This window comes from Syngnathoides biaculeatus, chromosome 19, assembly GCF_019802595.1.
Source record: "Syngnathoides biaculeatus isolate LvHL_M chromosome 19, ASM1980259v1, whole genome shotgun sequence".
Classification (NCBI taxonomy): domain Eukaryota; kingdom Metazoa; phylum Chordata; class Actinopteri; order Syngnathiformes; family Syngnathidae; genus Syngnathoides; species Syngnathoides biaculeatus.
Genome location: NC_084658.1, coordinates 13,719,354 through 13,741,638, shown reverse-complemented (window position 1 = coordinate 13,741,638; position 22,285 = coordinate 13,719,354). Strand labels below are relative to the sequence as shown.

The following is a 22,285-nucleotide window of genomic DNA, read 5'->3' as shown; positions in this document are numbered from 1 at the left end:
ATTGTGTGCGTGCGTCTGTGCGCCTCACGTTGCCGCGTTTCCAGCTTGGCGCTGCGGTTTATTCAGTCCCGCCGCTTTTTTTTTGTGTGTGTGTGACCGTGCGTGTGACAAAGCAGGTCTGCTACGCGAGGGCCAGACGAAAAAAAAAAAAAAAAAAAAGCTGACTGGTGGGCGGCTTGGTCAGCACGGAGCCGAGTCGAAAGTCACGTGACCGGCTTGCGCTTCCACACAAAAAAAAAAATAAAAAAAAATACCAACGGTCGTCATGACTTACTGTAAACTTGTGTGTGTGTGTGTGTGTGTACGCAGCACGCCTGGGCAGCAAGTCGGAGGCGGCCGTGGACTTGGCCCCCGAGAGAAGGGTGCGGCGGCTGCTCAGCCTCCAGAGGTACCTGCACTCGTCCCGCCTACTGCGAGGGGCCGCCCCGCACCTCCCGCTCCCCATCCTCGACGAGGACTACACTGGACAGGCCCGCGTAAGAACACGAGAACCCCAATAAACACATGCGGTGCGCAAAAAAAAAAAAAAAAAAAAAGTTAGCGACGGTGCGGAAATGATGCGTCAAATCATTCTTTGGACGGGAAGTAAGGTCTTTGCCTCCACGTTTTGGAGTCGGCTAATTTTACTGCGCCACTCTGTAGCGATAAGTTGAGCGCGATAGAGTGGTTAAAAAGACAGAATTTGCAAAGTTTGTGATACTTTCACACCTAAAAATGAAAGTAACAAAGTGCACAGTCTACCATGACGGAGTACAACTTCGCTACTGCGAGTGAGAATGCTGAAATTTCACACAAAAGCCCAAATCTGTATCGCTAACTTTTGTGTGCGCGGTGTATGTAGCGAGATACCGTTTTGAGTGCTGAATCACATGTTTAGGTCGCCGCCATATTGGATGTAGCAAAGTGGTAATATGCATGAAGATGTGCCAACAAAGCCACATCTCATGGGATTGAGGAAAAATATGAATCCCTCGGTTGGGTTCCATGAATTGGTTTTCATGCGCACCTATTTGAATGTGTGTGTGTGTTTGGAAAGCATAAATTTACTTTAGCATTAGTTTGATGAGTCGTCTGGGTATATGCGAGCACTCCGCAGTATTCACAGTACATATTCTTTGCATCGTCATTGATAAAGTTCTCTCGCTCTCTCGCTTTGCAGTGCATGCTGGAAAAAGTGGGCAACTGGAATTTTGACATTTTCCTCTTCGACAGGTTGACCAACGGTACGTACAAATGTCACAGGTATGATTGTATGACCCGTCGGCGCCATCTAGCGGCCGCATGGTACATCATTGGCAGTGTTTCAGATGGATATATTTACTCTTAGCTACTTTTGTTTTGTTTTGGTAACAACAGTTTTTCCTCATCTTTTCCCATAGTTATGACTTTTTAATTCAAAATTTTTTATGTTACTTATTTCTTGTAATTTTATGACAACTCAAATTCTCATAAAATGATAATGATTGAAATAATTTTTCTCACATTATTTCTTCTCAATTCTTGTGCTGTTAAACTTTTCTCGTAGGAATTTTTTTTTTTCCCCTCTGTTAAATCTGAATTCACTTTTTTTTTTTTTTTTTTTTAGTTTTTTTCCACCAAATGGTTTACAACTTTTTTGTTCTGGTAATGTTAATTTTTTTTTCTTGTAGTCAGAACAATTTTTCTGTCTAACACTTTTTTATGTGAGTGTTAAAATGCTTTTCTATATATTTTTTGTTGTTTGTTTGTTTGTTTTCATTTTTTCATTTTGATTTGGGCAGTGAGCTTTTTTCTTATGTTTTCTTTTCTACTTTTGTCTCGTATTTCTCATAATATTCATACTTTTCTCACGATTTACTTTGCATGCATTGTTTTGTATTTATTGTTGTATAAATGACTTTTTCTCACGCTTGCTGACGTGATGTTTTTTTTCCCCCCCCTCATAGTGCTGCAACTTTATTCTAGTATTGTCACGATTGATTTTTTTTTTTTTTTAATGATTGCTTTATTGGGTCCATCTTAAATTCTTTGAAAAATGATAATGTTCCAACTTTTAATCTCATAATGTTACGCTGAAACACGGCAGCACCAAGGGAAGCGCATATTCATAACTCGTCTCCTTCACCATCCCCGCAGGAAACAGCCTGATCACCCTGACGTTCCACCTCCTGGACCAGTACGGCCTGGTGGAGCTGTTCCGTCTGGACGTGGTCCGACTGTGGCGCTTCCTGGTGCTGGTCCAGGAGGACTACCACCCCCACAACCCTTACCACAACGCCGTGCACGCCGCCGACGTCACGCAGGCGATGTACTGCTACCTGCGGGAGCCGGCGGTGAGGCCCGCGAAAGGAGGTTTCCGGAATCACTCTTTGGAATGTGCAGCGCGTACGCTGACGGTCCGGAGTGACGGGGCCGGGACCGGGGGTTGCCAAAATCCGCAGACAACTGACACCCTTTAGGGTGGCGTCAGATAGCGTTTTGAAACCCAAAAATTATTGATTGAGCGGGGATAAACCACCTCTAATCGTTTTCGGGGTCCCCATATAATATATATATATATATACATAATTTGGGGAAAAAAAAAAAAAAAAAAACACTCCTCCATCAGGTGAATCCCCTGGTGCCGAACGACAAGTAGGCGGGATTCCACTGTAACCAGTTCCGGCCTTCTCGCCCCAAAAAACAAGCTAAAAAGTTCTAATGTACATTTTAATAAGGGAAAAATTGTACTTGTATTAAAAACATACAAAAAAAAAAAAACACTCCTCCATCAGGTGAATCCCCTGGTGCCGAACGACAAGTAGGCGGGATTCCACTGTAACCAGTTCCGGCCTTCTCGCCCCAAAAAACAAGATAAAAAGTTGTAATGTACATTTTAATAAGGGAAAAATTGTACTTGTATTAAAAACATACAAAAAAAAAAAAACACCACAATGCAATGCAGGCTTTCAGAAGCTAAGCTAATGCGGTTTGTGTGCCCGTCGAGCGCAGCTATCCAAGTCTCTGACGTCGTACGACATCCTGCTGGGCCTGCTGGCCGCCGCCACTCACGACCTGGACCACCCCGGAGTCAACCAGCCCTTCCTCATCAAGACTGACCACTATCTGGCTTCACTCTACAAGGTGACGCCGACTCCCAGATGTAGCTACGCTCAGTTGGACTCTTAGAGGTCATTTGTAATCCGATCCTTTGTGGTCCTCAGAATACCTCAGTTCTGGAAAACCACCACTGGAAGTCTGCCGTGGGTCTCCTGAGAGAGACGGGGCTCTTCGCCCACTTGCCCGCCGAAGACGGGTCCGCCCGCGTCTGCGCAATATGCCGACCTCCTCGCCTCTCGCCGGACTTTGAAACGCGTGTTTTGTCTTTGTGCGTGGGCCCCAGCCTGAGCCTGGAGAGGGACCTGGGCTCGTTGATCCTGGCCACGGACATCAGCAGGCAGAACGACTACCTGTCCAGGTTCCGCCTGCACTTGGACCAGAGCAACCTGTGCTTGAGTAACGCCAGCCACAGACACTTCGTGCTACAGGTGCTAACATCCTTTCTCTTAGCACAAAATAGCCACCAATTTGTTTGTAAAATTGTGACTTCTTGTAATATTTGTCACGAATCGAGTGCGTTTCCTTCTAATGTTTGGATTGGACGCTCGCTTATGCGCCCCCCCCCCCCCTCGCTGCAGATGGCGCTGAAGTGCGCCGACATCTGCAACCCGTGCAGGCCGTGGGAGCTGAGCAAGCAGTGGAGCGACAAAGTCACGGAGGAGTTCTTCCAGCAAGGTGCGCGCTTTCCAAGATTGCGTTACATATTGCGACCCAATTTGGGGGTCATCCTCACAGTTTTCTTCCTGCCATTGTTCCGAACCCAGGTGACATCGAGAAGAAGCACAAGCTCGAAGTGAGCCCGCTTTGCGACAGAGCCAAGAACACGGTGGGCAACATTCAGATCGGTGAGTTGTCATTCCACGCCGGCGTCGATTATATTACCTAACATATCTCACCAGCACGTGTTTCGGCCGCCGTCAGGCTTCATGACGTACGTGGCCGAGCCTCTGTTCGCCGAGTGGTCTCGCTTCTCGGACACGCGTCTGTCCCAGACCATGCTGGGCCACATGGGGCTCAACAAGGCCAGCTGGGGCAGCCGAGAACAAAACCTGAGCCCAGACCCGCCACTGCCACCGCCGCCGCCGCCGCCGCCACTAGCGCAAACCTCTCCAAAGACGAACCTCAGGGAAGGAGAGTATCCTGACACCTCATGACACACACACTGGGGGGAGCGCCTTGATCCCGCTTACTTTTGATTTTTTTTTTTTTGGTTTTTTGTTTTTTTTCCCCCCTTCTCGCTCAACCACTGATTTTATTTAATTTATTTAATTGGAATAGTTTTTGAACGTAGAGCAATACGTAGATACCTCATTTGGTGGCTCCTGCTGTAATTTCCCTTCTCCGTCGTCGACTATTTTTTTTTTTTTTTTAATTTATTTGTCGCTCCAGAAGACTATTTTGAAGTGCCATTTGATGACGAGCGTCGACGCGCGCACATGCATCTACTGTACGCGGACGCGTGGCTCACGTTTGTATCGATTTCTTCCTCGAGGGGGAAAAAAAAAAAAAAAAAAGTGACAAGCCCAGTCGTTTGCTGCCTCTCGACCAATCCAGACTGTTTACTTCTTCTTCTTCTCTACTTAATGCGCGTACACACACACACACACACACATTATCGGAAGCACAAAGCTACTGAAGCCATACACACACACACACACACACACAGCCCCAAAAACTCTCTTTTCTCTCACACACACATTCAGTTTTCGGGACTCTTCTGCTCGGAGCCTCTCAGGGTTTTGCGACGGAAGAGGATGAACACAATTTGCGTCTTTCAAGGGCCACACAAACACACGCAAGCTGTACAAAACGCCTTACGACTATGCACAAGCGACAAGCTAAGTGACCAAACCCGCCATGATGAAGATAACGATGAAGGTGACCACATTCCACAGTGTGACCCCCCCCCCCCCCCACTGTGAAGATAACAGGTGTTTGTCCTCCCCCCCTCTCTAACACACACTCGCTGTTGAAAAGTGCTGTAAGACTGTTGTTGTTTTTTTTTTTGTTTGTTTTTTTGCAAACTGTTTACAATTATGTCGCGACAGCCATTTTGTTTTCTCTGGAAAAGGGGAGCGGGAGGGAGGGAGGGGCAAGACTGGAGTTTTTTTTCTTTTTTTTCCTTTTTGTAAAAATGCCTTCCGCGTTCTCTTTTCCACTTTTTGATACGCGCCTGTTGCAGTTGTTTTGGAAGAATTAAACCTGTTGTTGATTAAAAGGACAGGACGTTTTATTTCCCCCCCTATGTTGCGATGGACCTTGCCGACCTGTCAATCACTTGTACAATAATAGCCAATCAGATCGCCGCATTGTCTTGACACCCCTGCGAGGATCATCAAAGAGGTGGCAGCCAATTGACCCCTCTGTAGAAATTGCGTCATCGGCGACGCTGACCAATCAGAGGCCAGAGATCCGCATAAGCCACGCCCCCTTCTTTTGCACCCGCCGTTCCCTCAGACAACGTTGCATGGTCCAGTATAGCTTTTGGTAGCGTTTTATCGCGTATTTGGGTTATTTAACAAAAAATATGGTTAAGAGGTGTAGTCACGCACTTTGTAATAGTGACGACAGGTATCCCGAAAGGCGGCTTGGTGGAGTTCAATTCGTACCCTTTCCAAAACCGAAGACCCAGTACGAAAAATGCCTTCGATGGATCAAACTTTGTGGAAGACCGCATCATCAACTGAATCCATCTAAAATCAACCAGAACAGAAGACCGAGTACGAAAAATGTGTTCGATGGATCAAACGTTGTGGAAGACCGCATGATCAACTGAATCCATCGACCGGAACAGATATGTTTGCGCGAAGGTAAGCCCCATATTTGATTTTCAATACATGTCTCATATAAATGAATTAGCAGTTCTTCGCTCGCATAACATCGCTACGTGTGAATGATTGTCACACTTGATCTGTGTTGAGCGATATTTTGCGATGATCTGACTGCACAAACGTGTCTCTGTTCGGCGGTGAGCTAAGCTAAACCGGACTAGCAGTCCTAAAAGCCTTCGACGTGCACCGAGACACCAAGACTGAAGGAAGGATGTTTGAGGACACTAAAGTAGTGATTGTCGTACTCGGTCGGGACTTACGTAGGTTCGGCACTAATTCAAGAATAATTATATACGTTACACAAAGAAAACGAGAGAAAACAACTCGTAAATCAAGCCTCTCCTTCTTACGGCGGTTCACAAATGGCTATACAGATACACATACAGATTCTGCACACAGGTGTGATATGTAACACGAAAATAGGAAACCGTCAATGACGAATTCGTCTTTGGGTTATAATATATTATATTATGTGGCTTCTCGGTCTTCCTCTGACTCCGGAAAGATCTCGCGCTCGTATCAACGGTTTCTCCGTCGATATGCATGTAAATACCATTGAAATACCGCTCGCTGAAATACTCGAAGCCCTGCGGTCTGCTTTTCAACGATATTTCGCTGTTCGCTAATAATGCGAGTGAGAAATCAGCCGGTAAATCGGACAATTTCGCTCTAAAGTTTTCTTCCTGTGCCGCCATTTTTTGCTAATTGTTTGTCTGAGGTTAGCACACGTGGGGTGACGTAACTTCAGGAGGCGTGGTTAAGTGCCCTGTACGGAGGGGTCAATTGTTCATGGACACCCCCGAAGCCGTCCCTGGTGTAATTTGCCAGACGCTGTCGGTTGTAATGTAAATAATTAATGCGGTCAACGTTCTTATTGGGGGTGACGGGAAAAATGGCAGAAAGCAAGGCGAGGCTATCCGATTAGTAAGTTCATATTCATTCGCAACACCACGGGGTACACCTATAGCGTCTATATAAACCGGGGAGTTAAAGAATGGGTGCTTCGGGTCACATATAGAGCGGCGGTGACGTGTTGTAACGGCCCGGTTTGTTACTTCGAGGAGACTCGTACGAGCATCGAGTGGAGCGACAAAGGTTGGATAAATAGCAGACGCCGGAGCGCATCGGCCTGCCCAACGAGAAGGGAGAACATCGAATAGGGCGAATCCACCACAGTACCGCCACGCGTCCGCGAGTCAAGGCTTCCGATCCATCAGACCCGTCGGTCACCTGAACAATCCGCCAGTGTTGTTGGGGAATCCAATTCCAATTTTCGCTTCATGTGGGAGAGTGGATGAATTTTTGAAAAAAAAAAAATCAAGTTGAACTCAGGGAGACTTTACCGGCATAGAAAACTGGCACGGGGGCAGTTGCAGGAGACGAGGGATGAATTGCATCCCACCCTTTACACGGTTCTGGTGGAATGTCTTGAGACATGACTGGAAGAATACGCGACTTTTGTGTAATACATAATTTTTCTATGGCTTATTTTGGTGCAGTAACATTCTTGTACTATTTCCATTTAAAAAAAAAAAAAAGGATTCAGACATTGACTTTATAGTTTTATTTAATAACTCTACCATTGGACAGTATTTTAACACAATTCCACTGCAAAGATCTTGAATAAAATCATAAATATGGACCAACTTTCCTCACAAAATAAAATGTAAAAGCATAAATAACGCCAGTAACATTGGCCGACAATTTAAAACTAAACGCTGGCGCATAACAGAATCGAGATGATCAAATGAGGTATTGATTAATATCTCATTTCCCATCAAATGAGGTATTGATTTAAAAAAAAAAAAAATCATTTTACATCAAAAGTTTGGAAAATAACCGTTTGGTATACACGAGGAACGATCGACTATCAAGTTAGAGCGCTTTAATATGACAAATCATAATTTACCGTATGACCAGTTGAGTCTTACGATACGCAAAAGTGGCAACATACGCATAATTAAATGTCATACAACATAAAAATTGCACCAAAACTGAACACAGGGTCAGACTTGATAGAGAGAGAGAGATCCCTTTTGTGCCTCCACAAATATTAAAAGTAATAAATCAGACAGAATTGGAACGTTCCAGGCTTCTTCCTCTTCAGTCAGGCGCAGTCGTTTCCTTCCTTTAAACCAACTCGCGCTTCCCCGTTGATCTCAACATGTGCTGACCAAACTGGAACAAAAAAAGAAGAAAATTAATAATAGCAACAACAACATTGAGGAAAACGTGTGTGCCGTTACCAGCGGGCTCGCGGCCGAATGTTTGACCCGGTCCACTTGCTGGTTGTGCTGCGGGTACGTGTGGGCAAACTTCCTCTTGAGGGCCTGCGCGATGAGCGCGGCCGCGTCCGTCGGCTCCGTCAGCTTCTCCTCGTTCTCGGCGCTCGCCGGGCGGCTGCGGGGCCGCGACGACGGTTACGTCAGAACCTTCCTCGTTATCCCGGTCGTGCTCGGCGCGCTCACCTTTTGACGGATCTCAGCTTGACTTTGTTCATGTCCTTGAGGATGTCCAGCATGCTCGGGACGTCGGCGTGCGCCTTTGCCTCCGGCGGCGGGCCTGGCGTCTTTTTCCCGCGACGCTCCTTGATCAGGTCCAGGGCGGAAAAGGTGCGCTGGAGTCCCGGGGGAGGAGGAAGAGGAGGCGGCGGGGGTGGAGGAGGAGGAGGAGGAGGCGGCGGCTGGGGAGGCCCGGAGGTGCTTCCGTTGGATACAGCTGAGCCCGACGGAAGCAGAATGTTGAAAATGTGGAACTCTGCTGCCATCTAGAGGATAATTCATCAAGAAAAGGTCATTTTTCCTACCCAACTGGGCGCTCTTCTCCTGGGCCAGCACGATCTGGGCTATCTGCGCTCGCAGCTTGGCCAGCTCGGTCTCCAGCGCGCTGATCTTCTGGATGGCCTCGTCGCCGGCGGCCGCGGGGCCCTGGGGGTCCGGGGTGCCCGGGCGGAGGCTGGGGAGCGAGCGCCGCCTGGCCGGGGGGCGTCTCCGGGGCCGGGGCGGGCGGCCACGGAACGCCAGGCCCTGGGGTGGCCGCGATTTCCTGTGAAATTGGACAGTTTTTTTTTTTCCCCCCAATTTTTTTTTTTTTTTGGGGGGGGGGGGTACATACAGTCAAATTTGAGTATTGTAAATGTTAACGATGGGGCCGCTACTTGACGATTAATTTCTCACCGAGCTCTGCCGTCATCTTCCTCCTCCTCCTCGCCGTCGTCGTCGTCATCCTGGTCGATCCAGGAAACGTCGGCGAGCGAGGCCACGGCGTGCTCCTTCCTCCTGCCCAGGACGTCCGCATCCTCGTCCAGCGGGTGCAGCTGTAGTTAGCAACTGTTAGCGCGTGTTAGCGTTCTACCGATTCTAATTTCCGACCGGAACCGATTTACACGGGGCTAGAATTAAAATCTCAGGTTGGCATCTTGTTACACGTTAGCTCGCTACCACGCTAATCCGCATTATTAGTGCATGTTGCTATCTTGCTACGTGCTAGCACAGAATGTTAGCGTTTGAGCTATCGTCGTTTGGGAACGTAGCAAAGGAGGGTGTGACAAAGCCCTGAGTAATCTACCTTTAAAAAAAAGAAAAAAATGCGCACACATTTTTAACAGCATGGGAGAAGCTCTACATCACAGGTGTCAAACTCAAGGCCCGGGGGCCAGATCTGGCCCGTCACATGATTTTATGCGGCCCACGAAGCCAAATCTAGTGTCAATTTCGGTGATTCTTGTAAAAATCTGTACCGAAATTTCCAATTGTCATATACTATAAAAGATAAAGTTGAGATATTACGAGCGTTTTGGTGCTACTAAACATGAATAGTTGAAAGACACATTTCCCTTGATTTCTGATTCCAAAACTATTTCATAAATTGATTATGTAAGTATGATGAGATGATTAAATATTTTATATTGGCCCTCCGAGGGAAACCGGAACAACAATGTGACCCGCGAGAAAAATGAGTTTGACACCCCTGCTTTACATAAATGTCCTGCACTCCCATTTCCACGGCCACACAAAAGAAGTTAGAAAGAAGGAACGATTCAGTGACGACGTTGCGAACCAACTGACCTAAAGCAGACGTACCCCATTCCGCATAGCAGAGGGAGGGGTCGCTGGAAAAAATAAGAGAATGAGAGAAGGAAGGAGGGGGGGGGAAAAAAGAGAAAAGTCATGTTGAAAAGGACGGAAAAGAAAGTAACATGCCAACATTTTCTGCGCGACTCCTCAGCGGCTGTTTACGGTCGGGGGAAAGGGAATAGCGGGCGCGCAAGTGCACGTCAACAGAGCTGGAGAGAAGCTGTGATGTCAACAAATCCGCCTTTACCGTGTCTCTCTCACCTGAAAGTGCACCCTGGGGCAGGGCTTGAGAGGAAGGTTGCTCGCGATCCTCCTCACGATACTCCTCGTGGACCCGTAAGGCTTGGCTGATCCAAACGACTAAAAAAAAAAAAGTGTTGTTTTTTTTTTTTTCTAATTACGATTCCTATGCACGCACAAGACTCAAATAGAGCAATTTCGCCTTACCAGGTCCATTTCGATGCGTTCGTAGGGTTTATTCATTGCTCCTCAGGCCGACACAAGCCCGAATACTAATGAGATCGGCACCATGCAGGAACCTAAAAATGACAAGCGCCATTTATGAATCATTATTTCTTCCAGCTCAAAACAAAAATAACAAACGCACTACATTTGCTCTATTTTTAAATTCATTTTAGATTTGCTTGAGTTGACGGACATATATTATTATTATTATTTTTTATTTACGATATACGATTTTATTTTTAGAAACCACTTTTCAAAGACGCACTTTCATCACGTCAAACGTGCGTGACATCAGTTACATTTGCAAAAATAAAACCAAAACAAAAAAATAATGTAGCTTTCGGCGAGTAAAAGTTTACATTTAAGAATGTGAGTTCATCTTTTTTTTTTTTTTCCTCATTTTTATTTTTTAAAATGGAACAAATGCAAGATCGTAAAACAACACCACGCAAAGTGATATTACTGCGACATTTTTAAGCGTATTAAAACCGACACAAACTGAGTGTAAAAGCCCAATTTGTTCGATTTTAAACGTACATTTTGGCTACCTGATGCTGCCTTGTTTAGCCACCGGGGCTAACCGGATAGAAGCAACTTTTTTGGGGGGGCTACAAAACCAACGTTTTCGTTGGGGGAACGGAACGCTTTAAACGAACCTGATCGGGTCTCAGGAAACTAAAGGCGTGCATTCAATGTTAAATATGTGTACAGATACCTTGCAAAGTCCGATTCGAGGCTTTTCTGGGAACTTTTCGAGCGTTTCCACCTTGTTTAGCCGTCGGACGTGTCCCGCAACTCGCACGAGAGGAGACTGATCCGGAGGGGAGTCGTGAACATCTTTCAACCAATTGGATTTTGGGATTATAATTACCATCCTGTTGCCGTACACCGCCACCATTTGCCAATCACGTTGATTGTCACGCATGCCAGCCAATGCAAGTTAGGCATGGTCACACAGTTAGCTTGTGATTGGGTTATGAGCCAGTCGCTCAAAGAAAATTGTCCAATCATGTATCGGGATTAAAGAGTGCGTTCGATTGCACAGTGTGGAGTGTCTCAGTGGGAACGTGTAGCGCTCACAGCCGTGTACCACCGGAAGCGGTACGTGGAAGATTTTTAACGAGCACACCCAATGACGTGCCACAACACCCAAACAGTGTGCACAGCTGCTAGCTTAAACGAGCACAGTCAAAGAAAAGGCGGAGGGCCCAGTCTCAATTCATTTATATTCTTAAAGGTTGTTTTTTTTCTATTCCCCCATCATATTGTGGCACTTTGTGTCCCGTTGCCACACCGTTTCGTCCCGTGTAACCGACGTTCGGCCGCGGTCGTCTCATGGTTTCGCCTAAAAGTGACTGAAAGGTAAGGTTAAATTGCGTTAGCTTAGATGTTAGCCTAGCCACTGGGTCTTTCTCATCAGGGTGAAATTTGAGGTGAGGCTCGGGGTCGAACGAAACCTCACGAAATATTCGCATTTACAAAGTAATTCACCTTCTATATTTGTTTTTAAGTAGGCGTTTATGTACGTCTTGACACGTTGAGTTTAGTGGAATGACTCCAGCAGCTCTGTAAAAAGATGTTTCACGCATATGTCAGCTCGCTGTGACAGGACTACGCATAATGGGACAAATAAGATATTTATTTGTTTCAAAGTGCTCCAAATCTTACTCTTTACTTTATTGGCTTTACCCAAGATCGACTATTGTGTTATACAAGTGCTCTTATGATAAATGGGTCAACCAATTGCTGCTTTAAGCTTCTTAAATTCCCGTTTCTCGTTAATTCCTAATCTGTTACACCGTTTTGTTACTTAATAAAATAATAGTGTGAGCATTTTTTTTATTCTTTTATTATTTGAGAGAGAGAAAATTAATTACCTTTACAGTTTATGATCTCAAAACAGCTTCACCAAAGTTATTTTCAAAGTATTAATATGCATCACCGTACACACAAACTTTTTTTGTTGATGTTGATGACATAATATTAACACAATCATTCATAAATTAACATTAAAATGATTGAAAATTCAATGTCATATAGTTGCTCACGTTATCTCTTTCCAATTGGGAATAAAATTCACTCCATGCAACTTTGAAACCTAATTTCGATATGGATTGGTAGAATGTATTGATGCTCATCAATGCTTAACAGAGGAAATGATGCCAAAAAAATGACGATTAAATTTTTTTTTGTGTGTGTGTGTGTTATGGTCGCAGCCGGACAGAGGTTGGTTGGATGCGCGTGGCCGCCGGACGAGAGGCGCCATGAGTGCGGAGGTGGATGCGCTGACGGTGGTGAACCAGCTGCGGGACCTCGCCGCGGACCCGCTCAACCGCAGGGCCATAGTGGAGGATCACGGATGCTTGCCGGGGCTCATTCTGTTCCTGGACCACCCCAACCCGCAAGTGGTCTACTCTGCGCTGCTGGCAAGTCTTTTCGGATTTATTCATTAAAACATAGCATTTGAGTGAATTCGGTTCAGGGAAAAAAAAAAATGCAAAAAATTTCATAGTTTTTGTCTGATCCAGAAAACGCCTTCAAATTTTGGGTCAAACACAAACCTGGGAAGCGAGTCCATCTTAAGCAGACCCACAAAAAAAGTCCAATATGCCGTGCCTGAAAAGAGCTGCCATTTTGGTTTGGAGCAGTCATTTTGCTAAATTCCAGTCATCCTTCAAAGACGAGCTAGATATTTTGTCCCATTGCCGCCAAATTTGAGCCACATCCATCCACCCATCCATTTTCTTTGCCGCTCGTCCTCACCAGGGTCGTGGCTAGTGCTGGAGCCTGAACTGGTCGCCAGCCAATCGCAGGGCACATCGAGACAAACAGCCGGACTCACAATCACACCTATGGACGATTTAGAGTGTCCAGTTAATGTTGCATGTTTTTGGGATGTGGGAGGAAACGGGAGTGTTCGTTTACATGTTTGTTTTTGGGTCTTTTCGGCCATTTTGAGGGTCCTTCAAATCCAGTGAAGCAAAACTCTGTTGAGAGGTATAAACTATGGTCATGTATGACAACATCTTTCTTGTCCTCAAAGTGTTTTATGTAATAACAGTTGCTTGGAAAAAACAAAACAGTGACGCTTAACCGTACGCAGAGGCACGACAAGCACTCTCCTTGTCGCTTATGTAACACGAGCGTGTTTTATAATGCCCGAAAATGGCCGCCCGCCGTCAGTGTCTGTCGTCTTTTTGTGTGCGTACGCAGGCCGTGCGCTACCTGGCGGAATGTCGAGCCAACAGGGAGAAGATGAAGGGCGAGCTGGGCATGATGCTGAGCTTGCAGAATGTCATGCAGAAGTAAGTGCAGGCGCGCGCACTGCATTAAACCATTTAAGCTGTGCTGTGTATGTGTGTGTGTGTGTGTGTATATATATGTATATATATATATGTGTATATATATATATATATATATATATTTTTTTTTTTTTTTTTTTTTTTTTTTAATTTTTAGCAGCGTCCTTCTGTTGGGGACAGAACATTTTAACCCTCATGGATTTTTTTGTAGTACACCAAAACTGTCGTCATTTTACTCCCAGAGTAACTTTTTAAGTTTTGTTTTGAACCAAGCCTTAAACTATTCATCCATACATCCATATTCTTAGCCGCTTATCCTCACGAGGGTTGCGAGGAGCGCCGGAGCCTATCCCAGCTGTCAACGGGCAGGAGGCGGGGCACACCCTAAACCGGTCGCCAGCTAATCGCAGGGCACATGGAGACAAACGGGCACACTCATCAGACCTACGGGCAATTTAGAGTGTCCAATTAATGTAGCATTTTTGGAATGTGGGGGGGAACCCACACTGGCACGGGGTGAACATGCAAACTCCACACAGGCGGGGCCGGGATCGAACCCGGGTCCTCAGAACTGTGAAGCCAACGCTTTTACAGCTGATCCACCGTGCCGCCAATATGTGACTAATTAAAAAAAAAAAAAATTATATATTATTTCAAGTAGATCCCATATTTGATTTAAATGTAATCCGTTTTTTTGAATAATAATTTCAACTGATTAAAAAATATATAGTGGAGTCAATAATGTGTTGCAGTTTCAACTCCAGTCCTGTGCGTGGCAGTGATGAGCAGTGATGATGATAAGGGTTTTTTTTGCACTTTCAATGCGGAGTGGAATTTTCCGCGTTTATGTCTAAATGTAATATAGACAATCTAGAAAATGTCAGCACGATCCGGACCGGCGTCACCATCCAGTTTTTCACGTGGCCTGTCCGTCCCACCTTTTTAAGGAGCGCGTCCCCCGGCGAAACCAAACTCCTGGCCTCGGAGATCTACGAGATCTTTCAGTCGGCCGGTAAAGAGGAAGCCGAGCAGGCCGAGGCGGCCGCCGCCTCCTGCCGCCGCAAGGCGCAGTTCTTCCTGGGTTCCAACAACAAAAGGGCCAAGACGGTGGTCCTGCACATCGACGGACTGGACGACTCGGTGGGTGTCGATCGTCGGCTTTTACGTAGTCGAAACCAAAAGTGCGCTAATGGCCATTTCTATTTCAATTTTTAGAACGTCATCTTTTTGGTATTTCCAACATTAATCCTGTCTCGCTTGTCTCCGGGTGCGCAGACTCGCAGGGGCCTGTGCGAGGAGGCCTTGCTGAAGATCCGAGGAGTCATCAGCTTCACTTTCCAGATGGCCGTCAAGAGATGCGTCGTGAGGATCCGCTCCGACCTGAAAGCCGACGTAAGACAGACCCCCCCCCCCTTTAAGGTTTTTGGAATCCCACACCAGGGTGCATGTAATCCAGTTTGTGTACAACGGCACCAAAACACATTTGTTCAGTCGTCTGCTATCAGTATGATGTCGTCAATTTCTGAACCAACTGCAATATTTTAATATATTTTTTACAATTTTTCATTTAAATTTTTCCATTTTATTGTATATTTTTGTTTTTGTAAAGTTAATTTGTTTTATTTTCCCTAAAAGTTTTTGTATTTTTGTTGTTTTTTTTAAATGACAAAAAAACCATACTGCGGGTTTATTTTTGGATTGCAATTTCTCCATCCATCCATTTTCTTAGCTGCTTATCCTCACAAGGGTTGCAGGACAATTTAAAAAAAAAAAAAATATATATATATATTATATTAAATTGTATTTGCAGGCTATGTTTTATTAGAAATAATATTTTATAACATTTTGTACTGGGCGGCACGGTGGTATAAGCTAGTAAAGCGTTGGCCTCACAGTTCTGAGGACCCGGGTTCGATCCCGGCCCCACCTGTGCGGAGTTTGCATCTTCTCCCCGTTCCTGCGTGGCTTTTCTCCAGGTGGGCACTCCGGTTTCCTCCCACATCCTAAAAATATGCAACATCAATTGGGGACTCAAAATTGCCCCGAGGTGTGATTGTGAGTGCGGCTGTTTGTCTCGATGTGCACGTTGATGGCTGGGATCGGCTCCGACCCTCGTGAGGATAAACGGCAAAGAAAATGGATGGATGTAAAATTCTGTACTTTCAGATATTAACCAAAAAGTGACGAAATACCATTCAATCAACTTCTGAGTCTTGTTGCCTCAGGGCTGAAACACGTCAGTTGTTTAAAAAAAAAACGTTCACAAACCACTATGCTTGTTATAATAATATTAAAAAAAAATGTATTTTGTGCGTGACAGGCATTGGGCACAGCCATCAACTCCACAAAAGTGATGAAAGCTCAACAAGTGTTGCGGACGGACGACGGAGGAGAGGTGAGGACGGACTGCTCAGCTCGGGCGGCGCTTACTTTTTAACAAGTCCAGAAAAATTAGGAAAATAGAAGTATACGTTAATAGACGCACACACTTTACTGTATTTTCTAAAATAATAATTCACTCTGCTCAATGCTAGACTTCAGTACCTGATGTGACCAGCAGGGGTCAGGCTTGCCTCAGTCATGCTTCAACCAAGGCGCTGATGTTTTTGTCCTTGTTTGTTTTTGTTGCGCAACTACTATTTATGATCAATATATCATTTTTTTTAATGCTAGTGATAATACCCTCTTTAAAAAAAAAAAAAACCAGCATTTGAGATCTGCGTAAATTCAACGTGGAAAATTTCCCTCAGGTTTGATTGTCACTTGCCATCGGATCAACTTTCTGTTTTTATAGTGAGCCTTTATAGCTGCAAGGAAGTACAGTTTCATCCAGATATGATCAATATTGAAAATTTTGAAATCGATGTCACATTGAGTGGCGTACAGTATGTTTGAATGCTTACAATTGTAATTATGTTGGATCGAAATTGCTGGACATGATCATATTGATGTGAAGTATGTGTTTAATCCGGATTTGATCCAGATTGGGGGAATTTTCCTCATTCCCGAGTCTTCTGCCTTTTGCCGCATTTCGCGATTTCGAAGGTCCCGCCGGTGAATTCCGGATCCCATTCCCAAGTCTCCGGGACGGACCCGCGCTCCCCCCCTCGGCGGAGGCGTCGCTTTTGCGTGTCGTCACTCCCCCCCCCGTCTTTGTCTGTGTGCGTCGCAGCTGATCATGCCATTCCAGGAAGAGGGCGAGGGGTCGTCGGGCGCGGCGGCGGTGGAGGAGAACACGGACATCCCGGACTACCTGCCCGAGGAGGAGAGCCCGTCGCAGGACCCGGACAAGGCGGTGACGCGCGTGGGCTCCGTCACCGACGGAATGGGCTGGCTCAACACGGCCGCCAACTTCCTGACTCGCTCCTTCTATTGGTGACCCAACGCTGGTCACATTACCCCCCCCCCCCCCCGCCCCCCGCCTCCCTCGTTCCACACCACACACGCACACACAAACATCGTACCACCGTGCGGGGTGGGCTTAGCCTGGACTTTCCACACACACACACACACACACAGCTTCAGTGTGTGTGTGTGTGTGTGTGTGTGTGTGTGTGTGTGTGTGTGTGTGTGTGTGTGTGTGTGTGTGTGTATACTGAGCATACGCTAGCTACTGTACGTCCCCCAAACTAGAGGACTTGAAATCAGCTGACACCAAGGACCCTCGCTCCGATAAATTGGGAGATGATTTTTGTGCATGACCTCCCCCAACCACCCCACACCCTTCAATTCTACAATATTTATCATGGTAACATTTTCACGCTTCGTTTTTTTTTTTTTTTTTTAAACTTTAACATGCTTTAGTGCCAATCTCCTCCCCAGTTCTTTTTGCGTGCCTTTTTTTTTTCTTGTGGAGAATGCAGAACGTGGCTTTTTTTTAATTTTTAATTTTTTTTTTTTTTTTGCTTCTCGGTGGCCATTTTTTGGCCTTCAGACCATAATAATAATTTAAATAGGAACAAGCAAATGTTTATTCAAGATAATACAGTGTTTAGATTTAGTTAGCTAATTTAATTTAGCCAACAACATTTTATTTAATTAATTTGTTTTGTAGTTCCAAAAATGAAATGAAAAATGCAATTTATATAATACTAATGTTTTGGGTTTTATTTTAATTTGAATGTTATGTATTTTCTTAAAAAAAATACAAACTCAAAAGAAATATTCTATAAACAAAAAAAAAAAAACTATCAAATTTATTAGAAACACAAGTTCAATCGTCGCATGATTGATTTTTGAAACTGAAACGGCCCCTGATAGGGAAAAAAAAAATCCCACATTTTTGCTTTAGGGCACCGAATGCCACACGTCGTGTTTTACAGTATATACATAATATCATATGTAGATTTTGTAAATGGTGCTTGACCCGCACCCGAATAATCTTTGAAACCTTTTTTTTGTGTGTGTGTGTGTCAGTTTTTGCGCGTCCAACTCCACAAAAAAACGGGATCTCTGTTGCCGAAAGTGCTTACTTCCCATCCCAGGTTGACCTGTTATCCTCCCCGGCATGATGTCTCTCATAATTAATGTCCTGTACACAACAACGCTACGCAGTGCAGTGCTGACTAGGCCACTTGTCTCGTCTCTCGTTAGCCGAGGTCGAAAAACCGGCAGCGTGACCTAAATCTAGCCGCCGGTGCCACTTCCTGGTTCAAGCAATAAGATTATTATTATTTTTTTTTTTTAAACGTTGTTACATTGATCAGCATTTTCTTTTTGTTTTGTTTTTAGTATTAGTCGTCGTCGGGTGTTGCTCGGATTGTGCTCACATTAGGATCCTAACGGCGGAAATGTACAGACAGCTACAATTGTAATATATACTGTAATACTCATTCCCAACAAATGACCATAAACTTCAAATTCAACTTTGTTGTTTTTGTGCTTTTTTTTTTTTAAAAAATGTTTTTTCTTCAAACTAATGTCACTTTCTTCCAACGAGAGGTGCCGTAGGGTAGTTGGGGGGAGGCAATCCAGCGGCGCCAGACTTTGCCTGGCGCTGGTGGCCGAGCAGCAGGCGGAAGACCGAGGCCCAGCTGCGGGCCCTGGAGCGACACTGGTGGACGGTGATGTCACTTCCTGCTGCAGCACTTCATTAGGTACACACGCACGCAATCCGTCGCCGTCCAATGCAAGGGCTCTATGAAGAATATGGAATTTTTTTAATGTTATGGCTATGTGCTTATAAATACGTTTAGCATAAATGCACAAAACAAAACGCTGGTAAAGTGTTGGCCTCACAGTTCTGAGGCCGTTCCCGGGCCGACGTGTGGATTTTGCGCGTTCTCCCCGTGCCTGTGTGGGTTTTCTCCCGGCACTCCGGTTTCCTCCCGCATGCAACATGAATTGGACACTTTAAATTGCCCGTAGGTGTGATTGTGAGTGCGTCTGTCTCAATGTGCACTGCGATTGGCTGGTGACCAGTTCAGGGTGTACCCCGCCGCCTCCCTGTTGACAGCTGGGATAGGCTCCGGCACTCCCCGCAACCCTCGTGAGGATGAGCGGCAAAGAAACTGGATGGATGGATGGATGGTTTAAAACAAAATAGAACTGCAAAGTGACCCCCCCATGCTTCTAAGACAGCACAAGAAATGTAAATTAAATTTCAAAATGCACCCACAGCGTATATACAAAAATGTTGCCATATATAGAAATACACAATTGACAAAGTAATTTTAAAAACAAATAAGGATGGCAAAAAAAGTAATTTTGTGGTACTACTTGACAATAAATTATAAAATTCTATAAATGAATACAGTACTTCCACATTTTAGTATGAAAAAATATGACGAACTGATGAAAAACAAAAAACCCGAAATGAATATAAATTAAAGTAAAACTGTTGAACAAAAACAACCCCCCCCCCCCAAAAAAAAAGAACCCATAATTCAGTCGCCTTTAAAAGCAAATGGAGCCGCACTTGCTGAACGTGCATTTCAGCCTACAATATACGATAGCCCTCACTCCCTCGCAATCACGGTAATCATCAGTGACCATGCAGCCATAAGCTTGCTTTTACTGGTGAATACAGTAGGCGAGGTGCTTTATTGTGCATTAAATGACATTCCGCAGGGCTTTGTACGCTTCCGCGCGGTGATTATATATGATATTAGCGCTCTTCGAGAAGCTTGTCCACACGGGACGCCTCGCCTTTCTCTCCGGTAAAAGCCAATCAACGGCGCCGTCCTATCGCCGCGCCGCCCGCTTCTATCTGCACGCGCGCGTCGAGGGCCCCGCGGCGGCGGAGAGACGGCGGGCGGCGTCGGCGCTAGCGGCCGTAAATCCCGGCGGCGGCGGTCGGGGTGGCGGGAAATGATGTGACTCTGGCAATTTATGTCAAATAACTTTTGAGGACGTGGCGAGCACAGAAAGAGCGATAACTCTTCGTCTTCCTCCTCCCCCTGGGGGTTTTAATTGAGACATTTCTCTTGATCTGTGTTGTTGAGATGTAATGTCGCTCTTTATTGCGCCTGAACGAAGGTCACCCGCTGACTGAGGACCTCGTTTGATTGCGTGACACCAAGCTAAAGACTCGCAGTCGGCTCGACACAATTAAGACCCGTGAACCCTCTGCAGAAATGCGGCGCCGCCTTGAAATGTGTCCATTCGGGTCCGTGACCTCGTAACTCACATATCTCAAATAATCGTTCATGCTTGAAACGAATGTAAATGCAATTAATGAGTTCCAGGCTTTTCAACATCTTTGTCTTTCGGCTTGTCCCTTCAAGGTTTTCCACAGCGTGTCATATTTTTCCATTTAAGCCTATCTCATGGATAACTTTTGAAACATTAAAAAAAAAAAAAAAAAACATTTGGGGGTTTTTAATGTGAAAAATAAGCAATGACACAATTGGGGAAAAAAATTGAGCAGTTTTTGACACACACTGCGCGTCAATGGAGCTGCCATTGTACTGCTGCCGGCCTCGGCCTCCTGCACACTGAAATATGGATATACTGTACTTTTTCATCTGTACAGTATGGACTTCTCAGCTCTTCGCCGACAATCGAGCTTGTGCACCCACGTCATAAAATCACGTGACTTTTGTTTACGTCGCCATTTTGGAAGTCAAGCTAAGCATTGCTCAATGCTAAGTCAGTTGGAGACGACACGGAAATATGTCTTGTAGCACGACGCCCAGAGTCTTGTCCGATACCGGTGAAAATAAATGACGGTACGTGGAAAAATTAGACAAACTCGGCTCAGAGGACCCCGTATTTAATGGCCGAAATCGATGTTTTCGCCGATTAAGAAATTGGACTGTTAATTCCCTTCCGCTTGTCTCGGACAACTGGATCTACACGTGGATCTGGTGAGTAAGTTGTCGAGATTTACACGGAAAAGTTTGAAAGCGTAGAAAAGTCTGAATATTTTGTTGCTGGATCTGTTCTCATCAGGAATAAATCCCCACATAGTGACGGTTTTGACGGCTCGTGAATGCGGAAGCGTGTTCGGCCACACGTTAACCTTTGCCGGAACTCGATTGCGGCTACACTTAACGGCGTGAAAGTTTTTGCATATGACAAGACTCAGGTTTGGTTAGCAATACGTCTCCAAATGTCCTCGGCGTCGAAATCGAAATCTTTTAATGTCCGCGTGTTGGAGCAGCTGCTCGTATAAGAATGTTGGTGAGATTTATATGCGCACATACAAACTTCATAATTGTGGTCATAGCTCATTATTGCCACCCCCACCCCACATGATTTGGCTCAGCCGGGGGAGGAAGGAAGTGTGGGTTAGGGTGAGGAAGCACTCGGGCTCCATCCGCTCGATTGGCGGGGATGAATTATGGCTGTTGAGAATTAAAAGGTCCCGCGGTGTCAAAATAATTCACGATATTATGCATATCGGGCCGGATATGTGGATTAGGAAGATAATAAAAGATGCGGGAGGCTATTGACTACGGGGGGGGGGTTCAAGGTCCAACAAGTGCGTGCACATACAGGCCCGTCAGTCATGTGTGTGGCGTGGGCCGAGGCACGCCTCCACGCGCGCATAACCTGAGATTTGAGAGTAATTGTCGCAAAACGGCTCATCAGCGGATCTGCCCGCCGCCATTAGGGCCCGGCAATATGGTATGACATTCACATTCGCCTCTGTGACAGGTTATTATAGCGTCGTAATTAAGCAGACTATCCTGGCGCGCAGGAAAAGGGAATTGTTTCCAAAAAAACACACACACACACACAATTTAAATTATGAATAAATACATTAACGAAGCTGTTCCGGCGATTTTTGGAGTTCAGTCTTGAGTTTGGTAAGTACTTTGGGGTTTTACAGAAAATGGAGCTTGTGTGTTTTGTTTTTGCGTTAGTTCTGAATCATAACAACAACAAAAATAGTTTAAATCCCCCCAAAAAATGAAGCAAAATGTGGCTTCAAGTTCCACAGGAATTCAGAAAATCATCCATCATGGCGCTACCAGAACGGGTGAGTCGTCCTTTGTTTTAACCATTTAACGTCATGTTTTGTTAACGGCTAAATGAATCATTTCTTCAGGATTCATATTCTGAATGTTCTCTTTTGTGCAGCCGTGTG

At 45.4% G+C, this 22,285-nt stretch overlaps 3 protein-coding genes across 10 annotated transcripts in view; 2 read left to right on the top strand and 1 right to left on the bottom strand.

The window, feature by feature from the left end:
* Window positions 1-5,090, top strand: part of pde7a (phosphodiesterase 7A) — a 30,651-nt gene extending 25,561 nt beyond the window's left edge. For all 3 annotated transcript variants that reach the window (XM_061805800.1, XM_061805799.1, XM_061805798.1), the window contains 9 exons: window positions 310-476; window positions 1,160-1,223; window positions 2,116-2,312; window positions 2,971-3,102; window positions 3,183-3,274; window positions 3,362-3,506; window positions 3,657-3,753; window positions 3,843-3,923; window positions 4,000-5,090. In XM_061805800.1, the coding sequence (XP_061661784.1) occupies window positions 310-476; window positions 1,160-1,223; window positions 2,116-2,312; window positions 2,971-3,102; window positions 3,183-3,274; window positions 3,362-3,506; window positions 3,657-3,753; window positions 3,843-3,923; window positions 4,000-4,232 (1,208 nt within the window). In that variant the 3' untranslated portion in view covers window positions 4,233-5,090. The remainder of the gene's footprint in view (window positions 1-309; window positions 477-1,159; window positions 1,224-2,115; window positions 2,313-2,970; window positions 3,103-3,182; window positions 3,275-3,361; window positions 3,507-3,656; window positions 3,754-3,842; window positions 3,924-3,999) is intronic.
* A 661-nt stretch (window positions 5,091-5,751) lies between these two features.
* Window positions 5,752-22,285, top strand: part of armc1 (armadillo repeat containing 1) — a 135,776-nt gene continuing 119,242 nt past the window's right edge. For 4 of the 6 annotated variants that reach the window (XM_061805805.1, XM_061805803.1, XM_061805804.1 and 1 more), the window contains exons 1-7: window positions 11,592-11,812; window positions 12,667-12,876; window positions 13,664-13,755; window positions 14,700-14,892; window positions 15,028-15,144; window positions 16,073-16,147; window positions 16,925-18,848. In XM_061805805.1, the coding sequence (XP_061661789.1) occupies window positions 12,715-12,876; window positions 13,664-13,755; window positions 14,700-14,892; window positions 15,028-15,144; window positions 16,073-16,147; window positions 16,925-17,131 (846 nt within the window). In that variant the 5' untranslated portion in view covers window positions 11,592-11,812; window positions 12,667-12,714 and the 3' untranslated portion in view covers window positions 17,132-18,848. Of the gene's footprint in view, window positions 5,889-11,589; window positions 11,813-12,666; window positions 12,877-13,663; window positions 13,756-14,699; window positions 14,893-15,027; window positions 15,145-16,072; window positions 16,148-16,924; window positions 18,849-22,285 lie in introns of those variants that run through there. The other 2 variants (XM_061805807.1, XM_061805808.1) reach the window with 2 other exon arrangements.
* mtfr1 (mitochondrial fission regulator 1) lies at window positions 7,711-11,294 on the bottom strand. The gene is made up of 8 exons (XM_061805801.1): window positions 11,166-11,294; window positions 10,433-10,524; window positions 10,247-10,345; window positions 9,086-9,225; window positions 8,716-8,954; window positions 8,378-8,627; window positions 8,156-8,309; window positions 7,711-8,087 (listed from the first exon to the last, which is right to left on the bottom strand). Exons 2-8 carry the CDS (start codon window positions 10,466-10,468, stop codon window positions 8,040-8,042), a joined length of 966 nt encoding a protein of 321 aa, XP_061661785.1. The 5' UTR covers window positions 10,469-10,524; window positions 11,166-11,294; the 3' UTR covers window positions 7,711-8,039.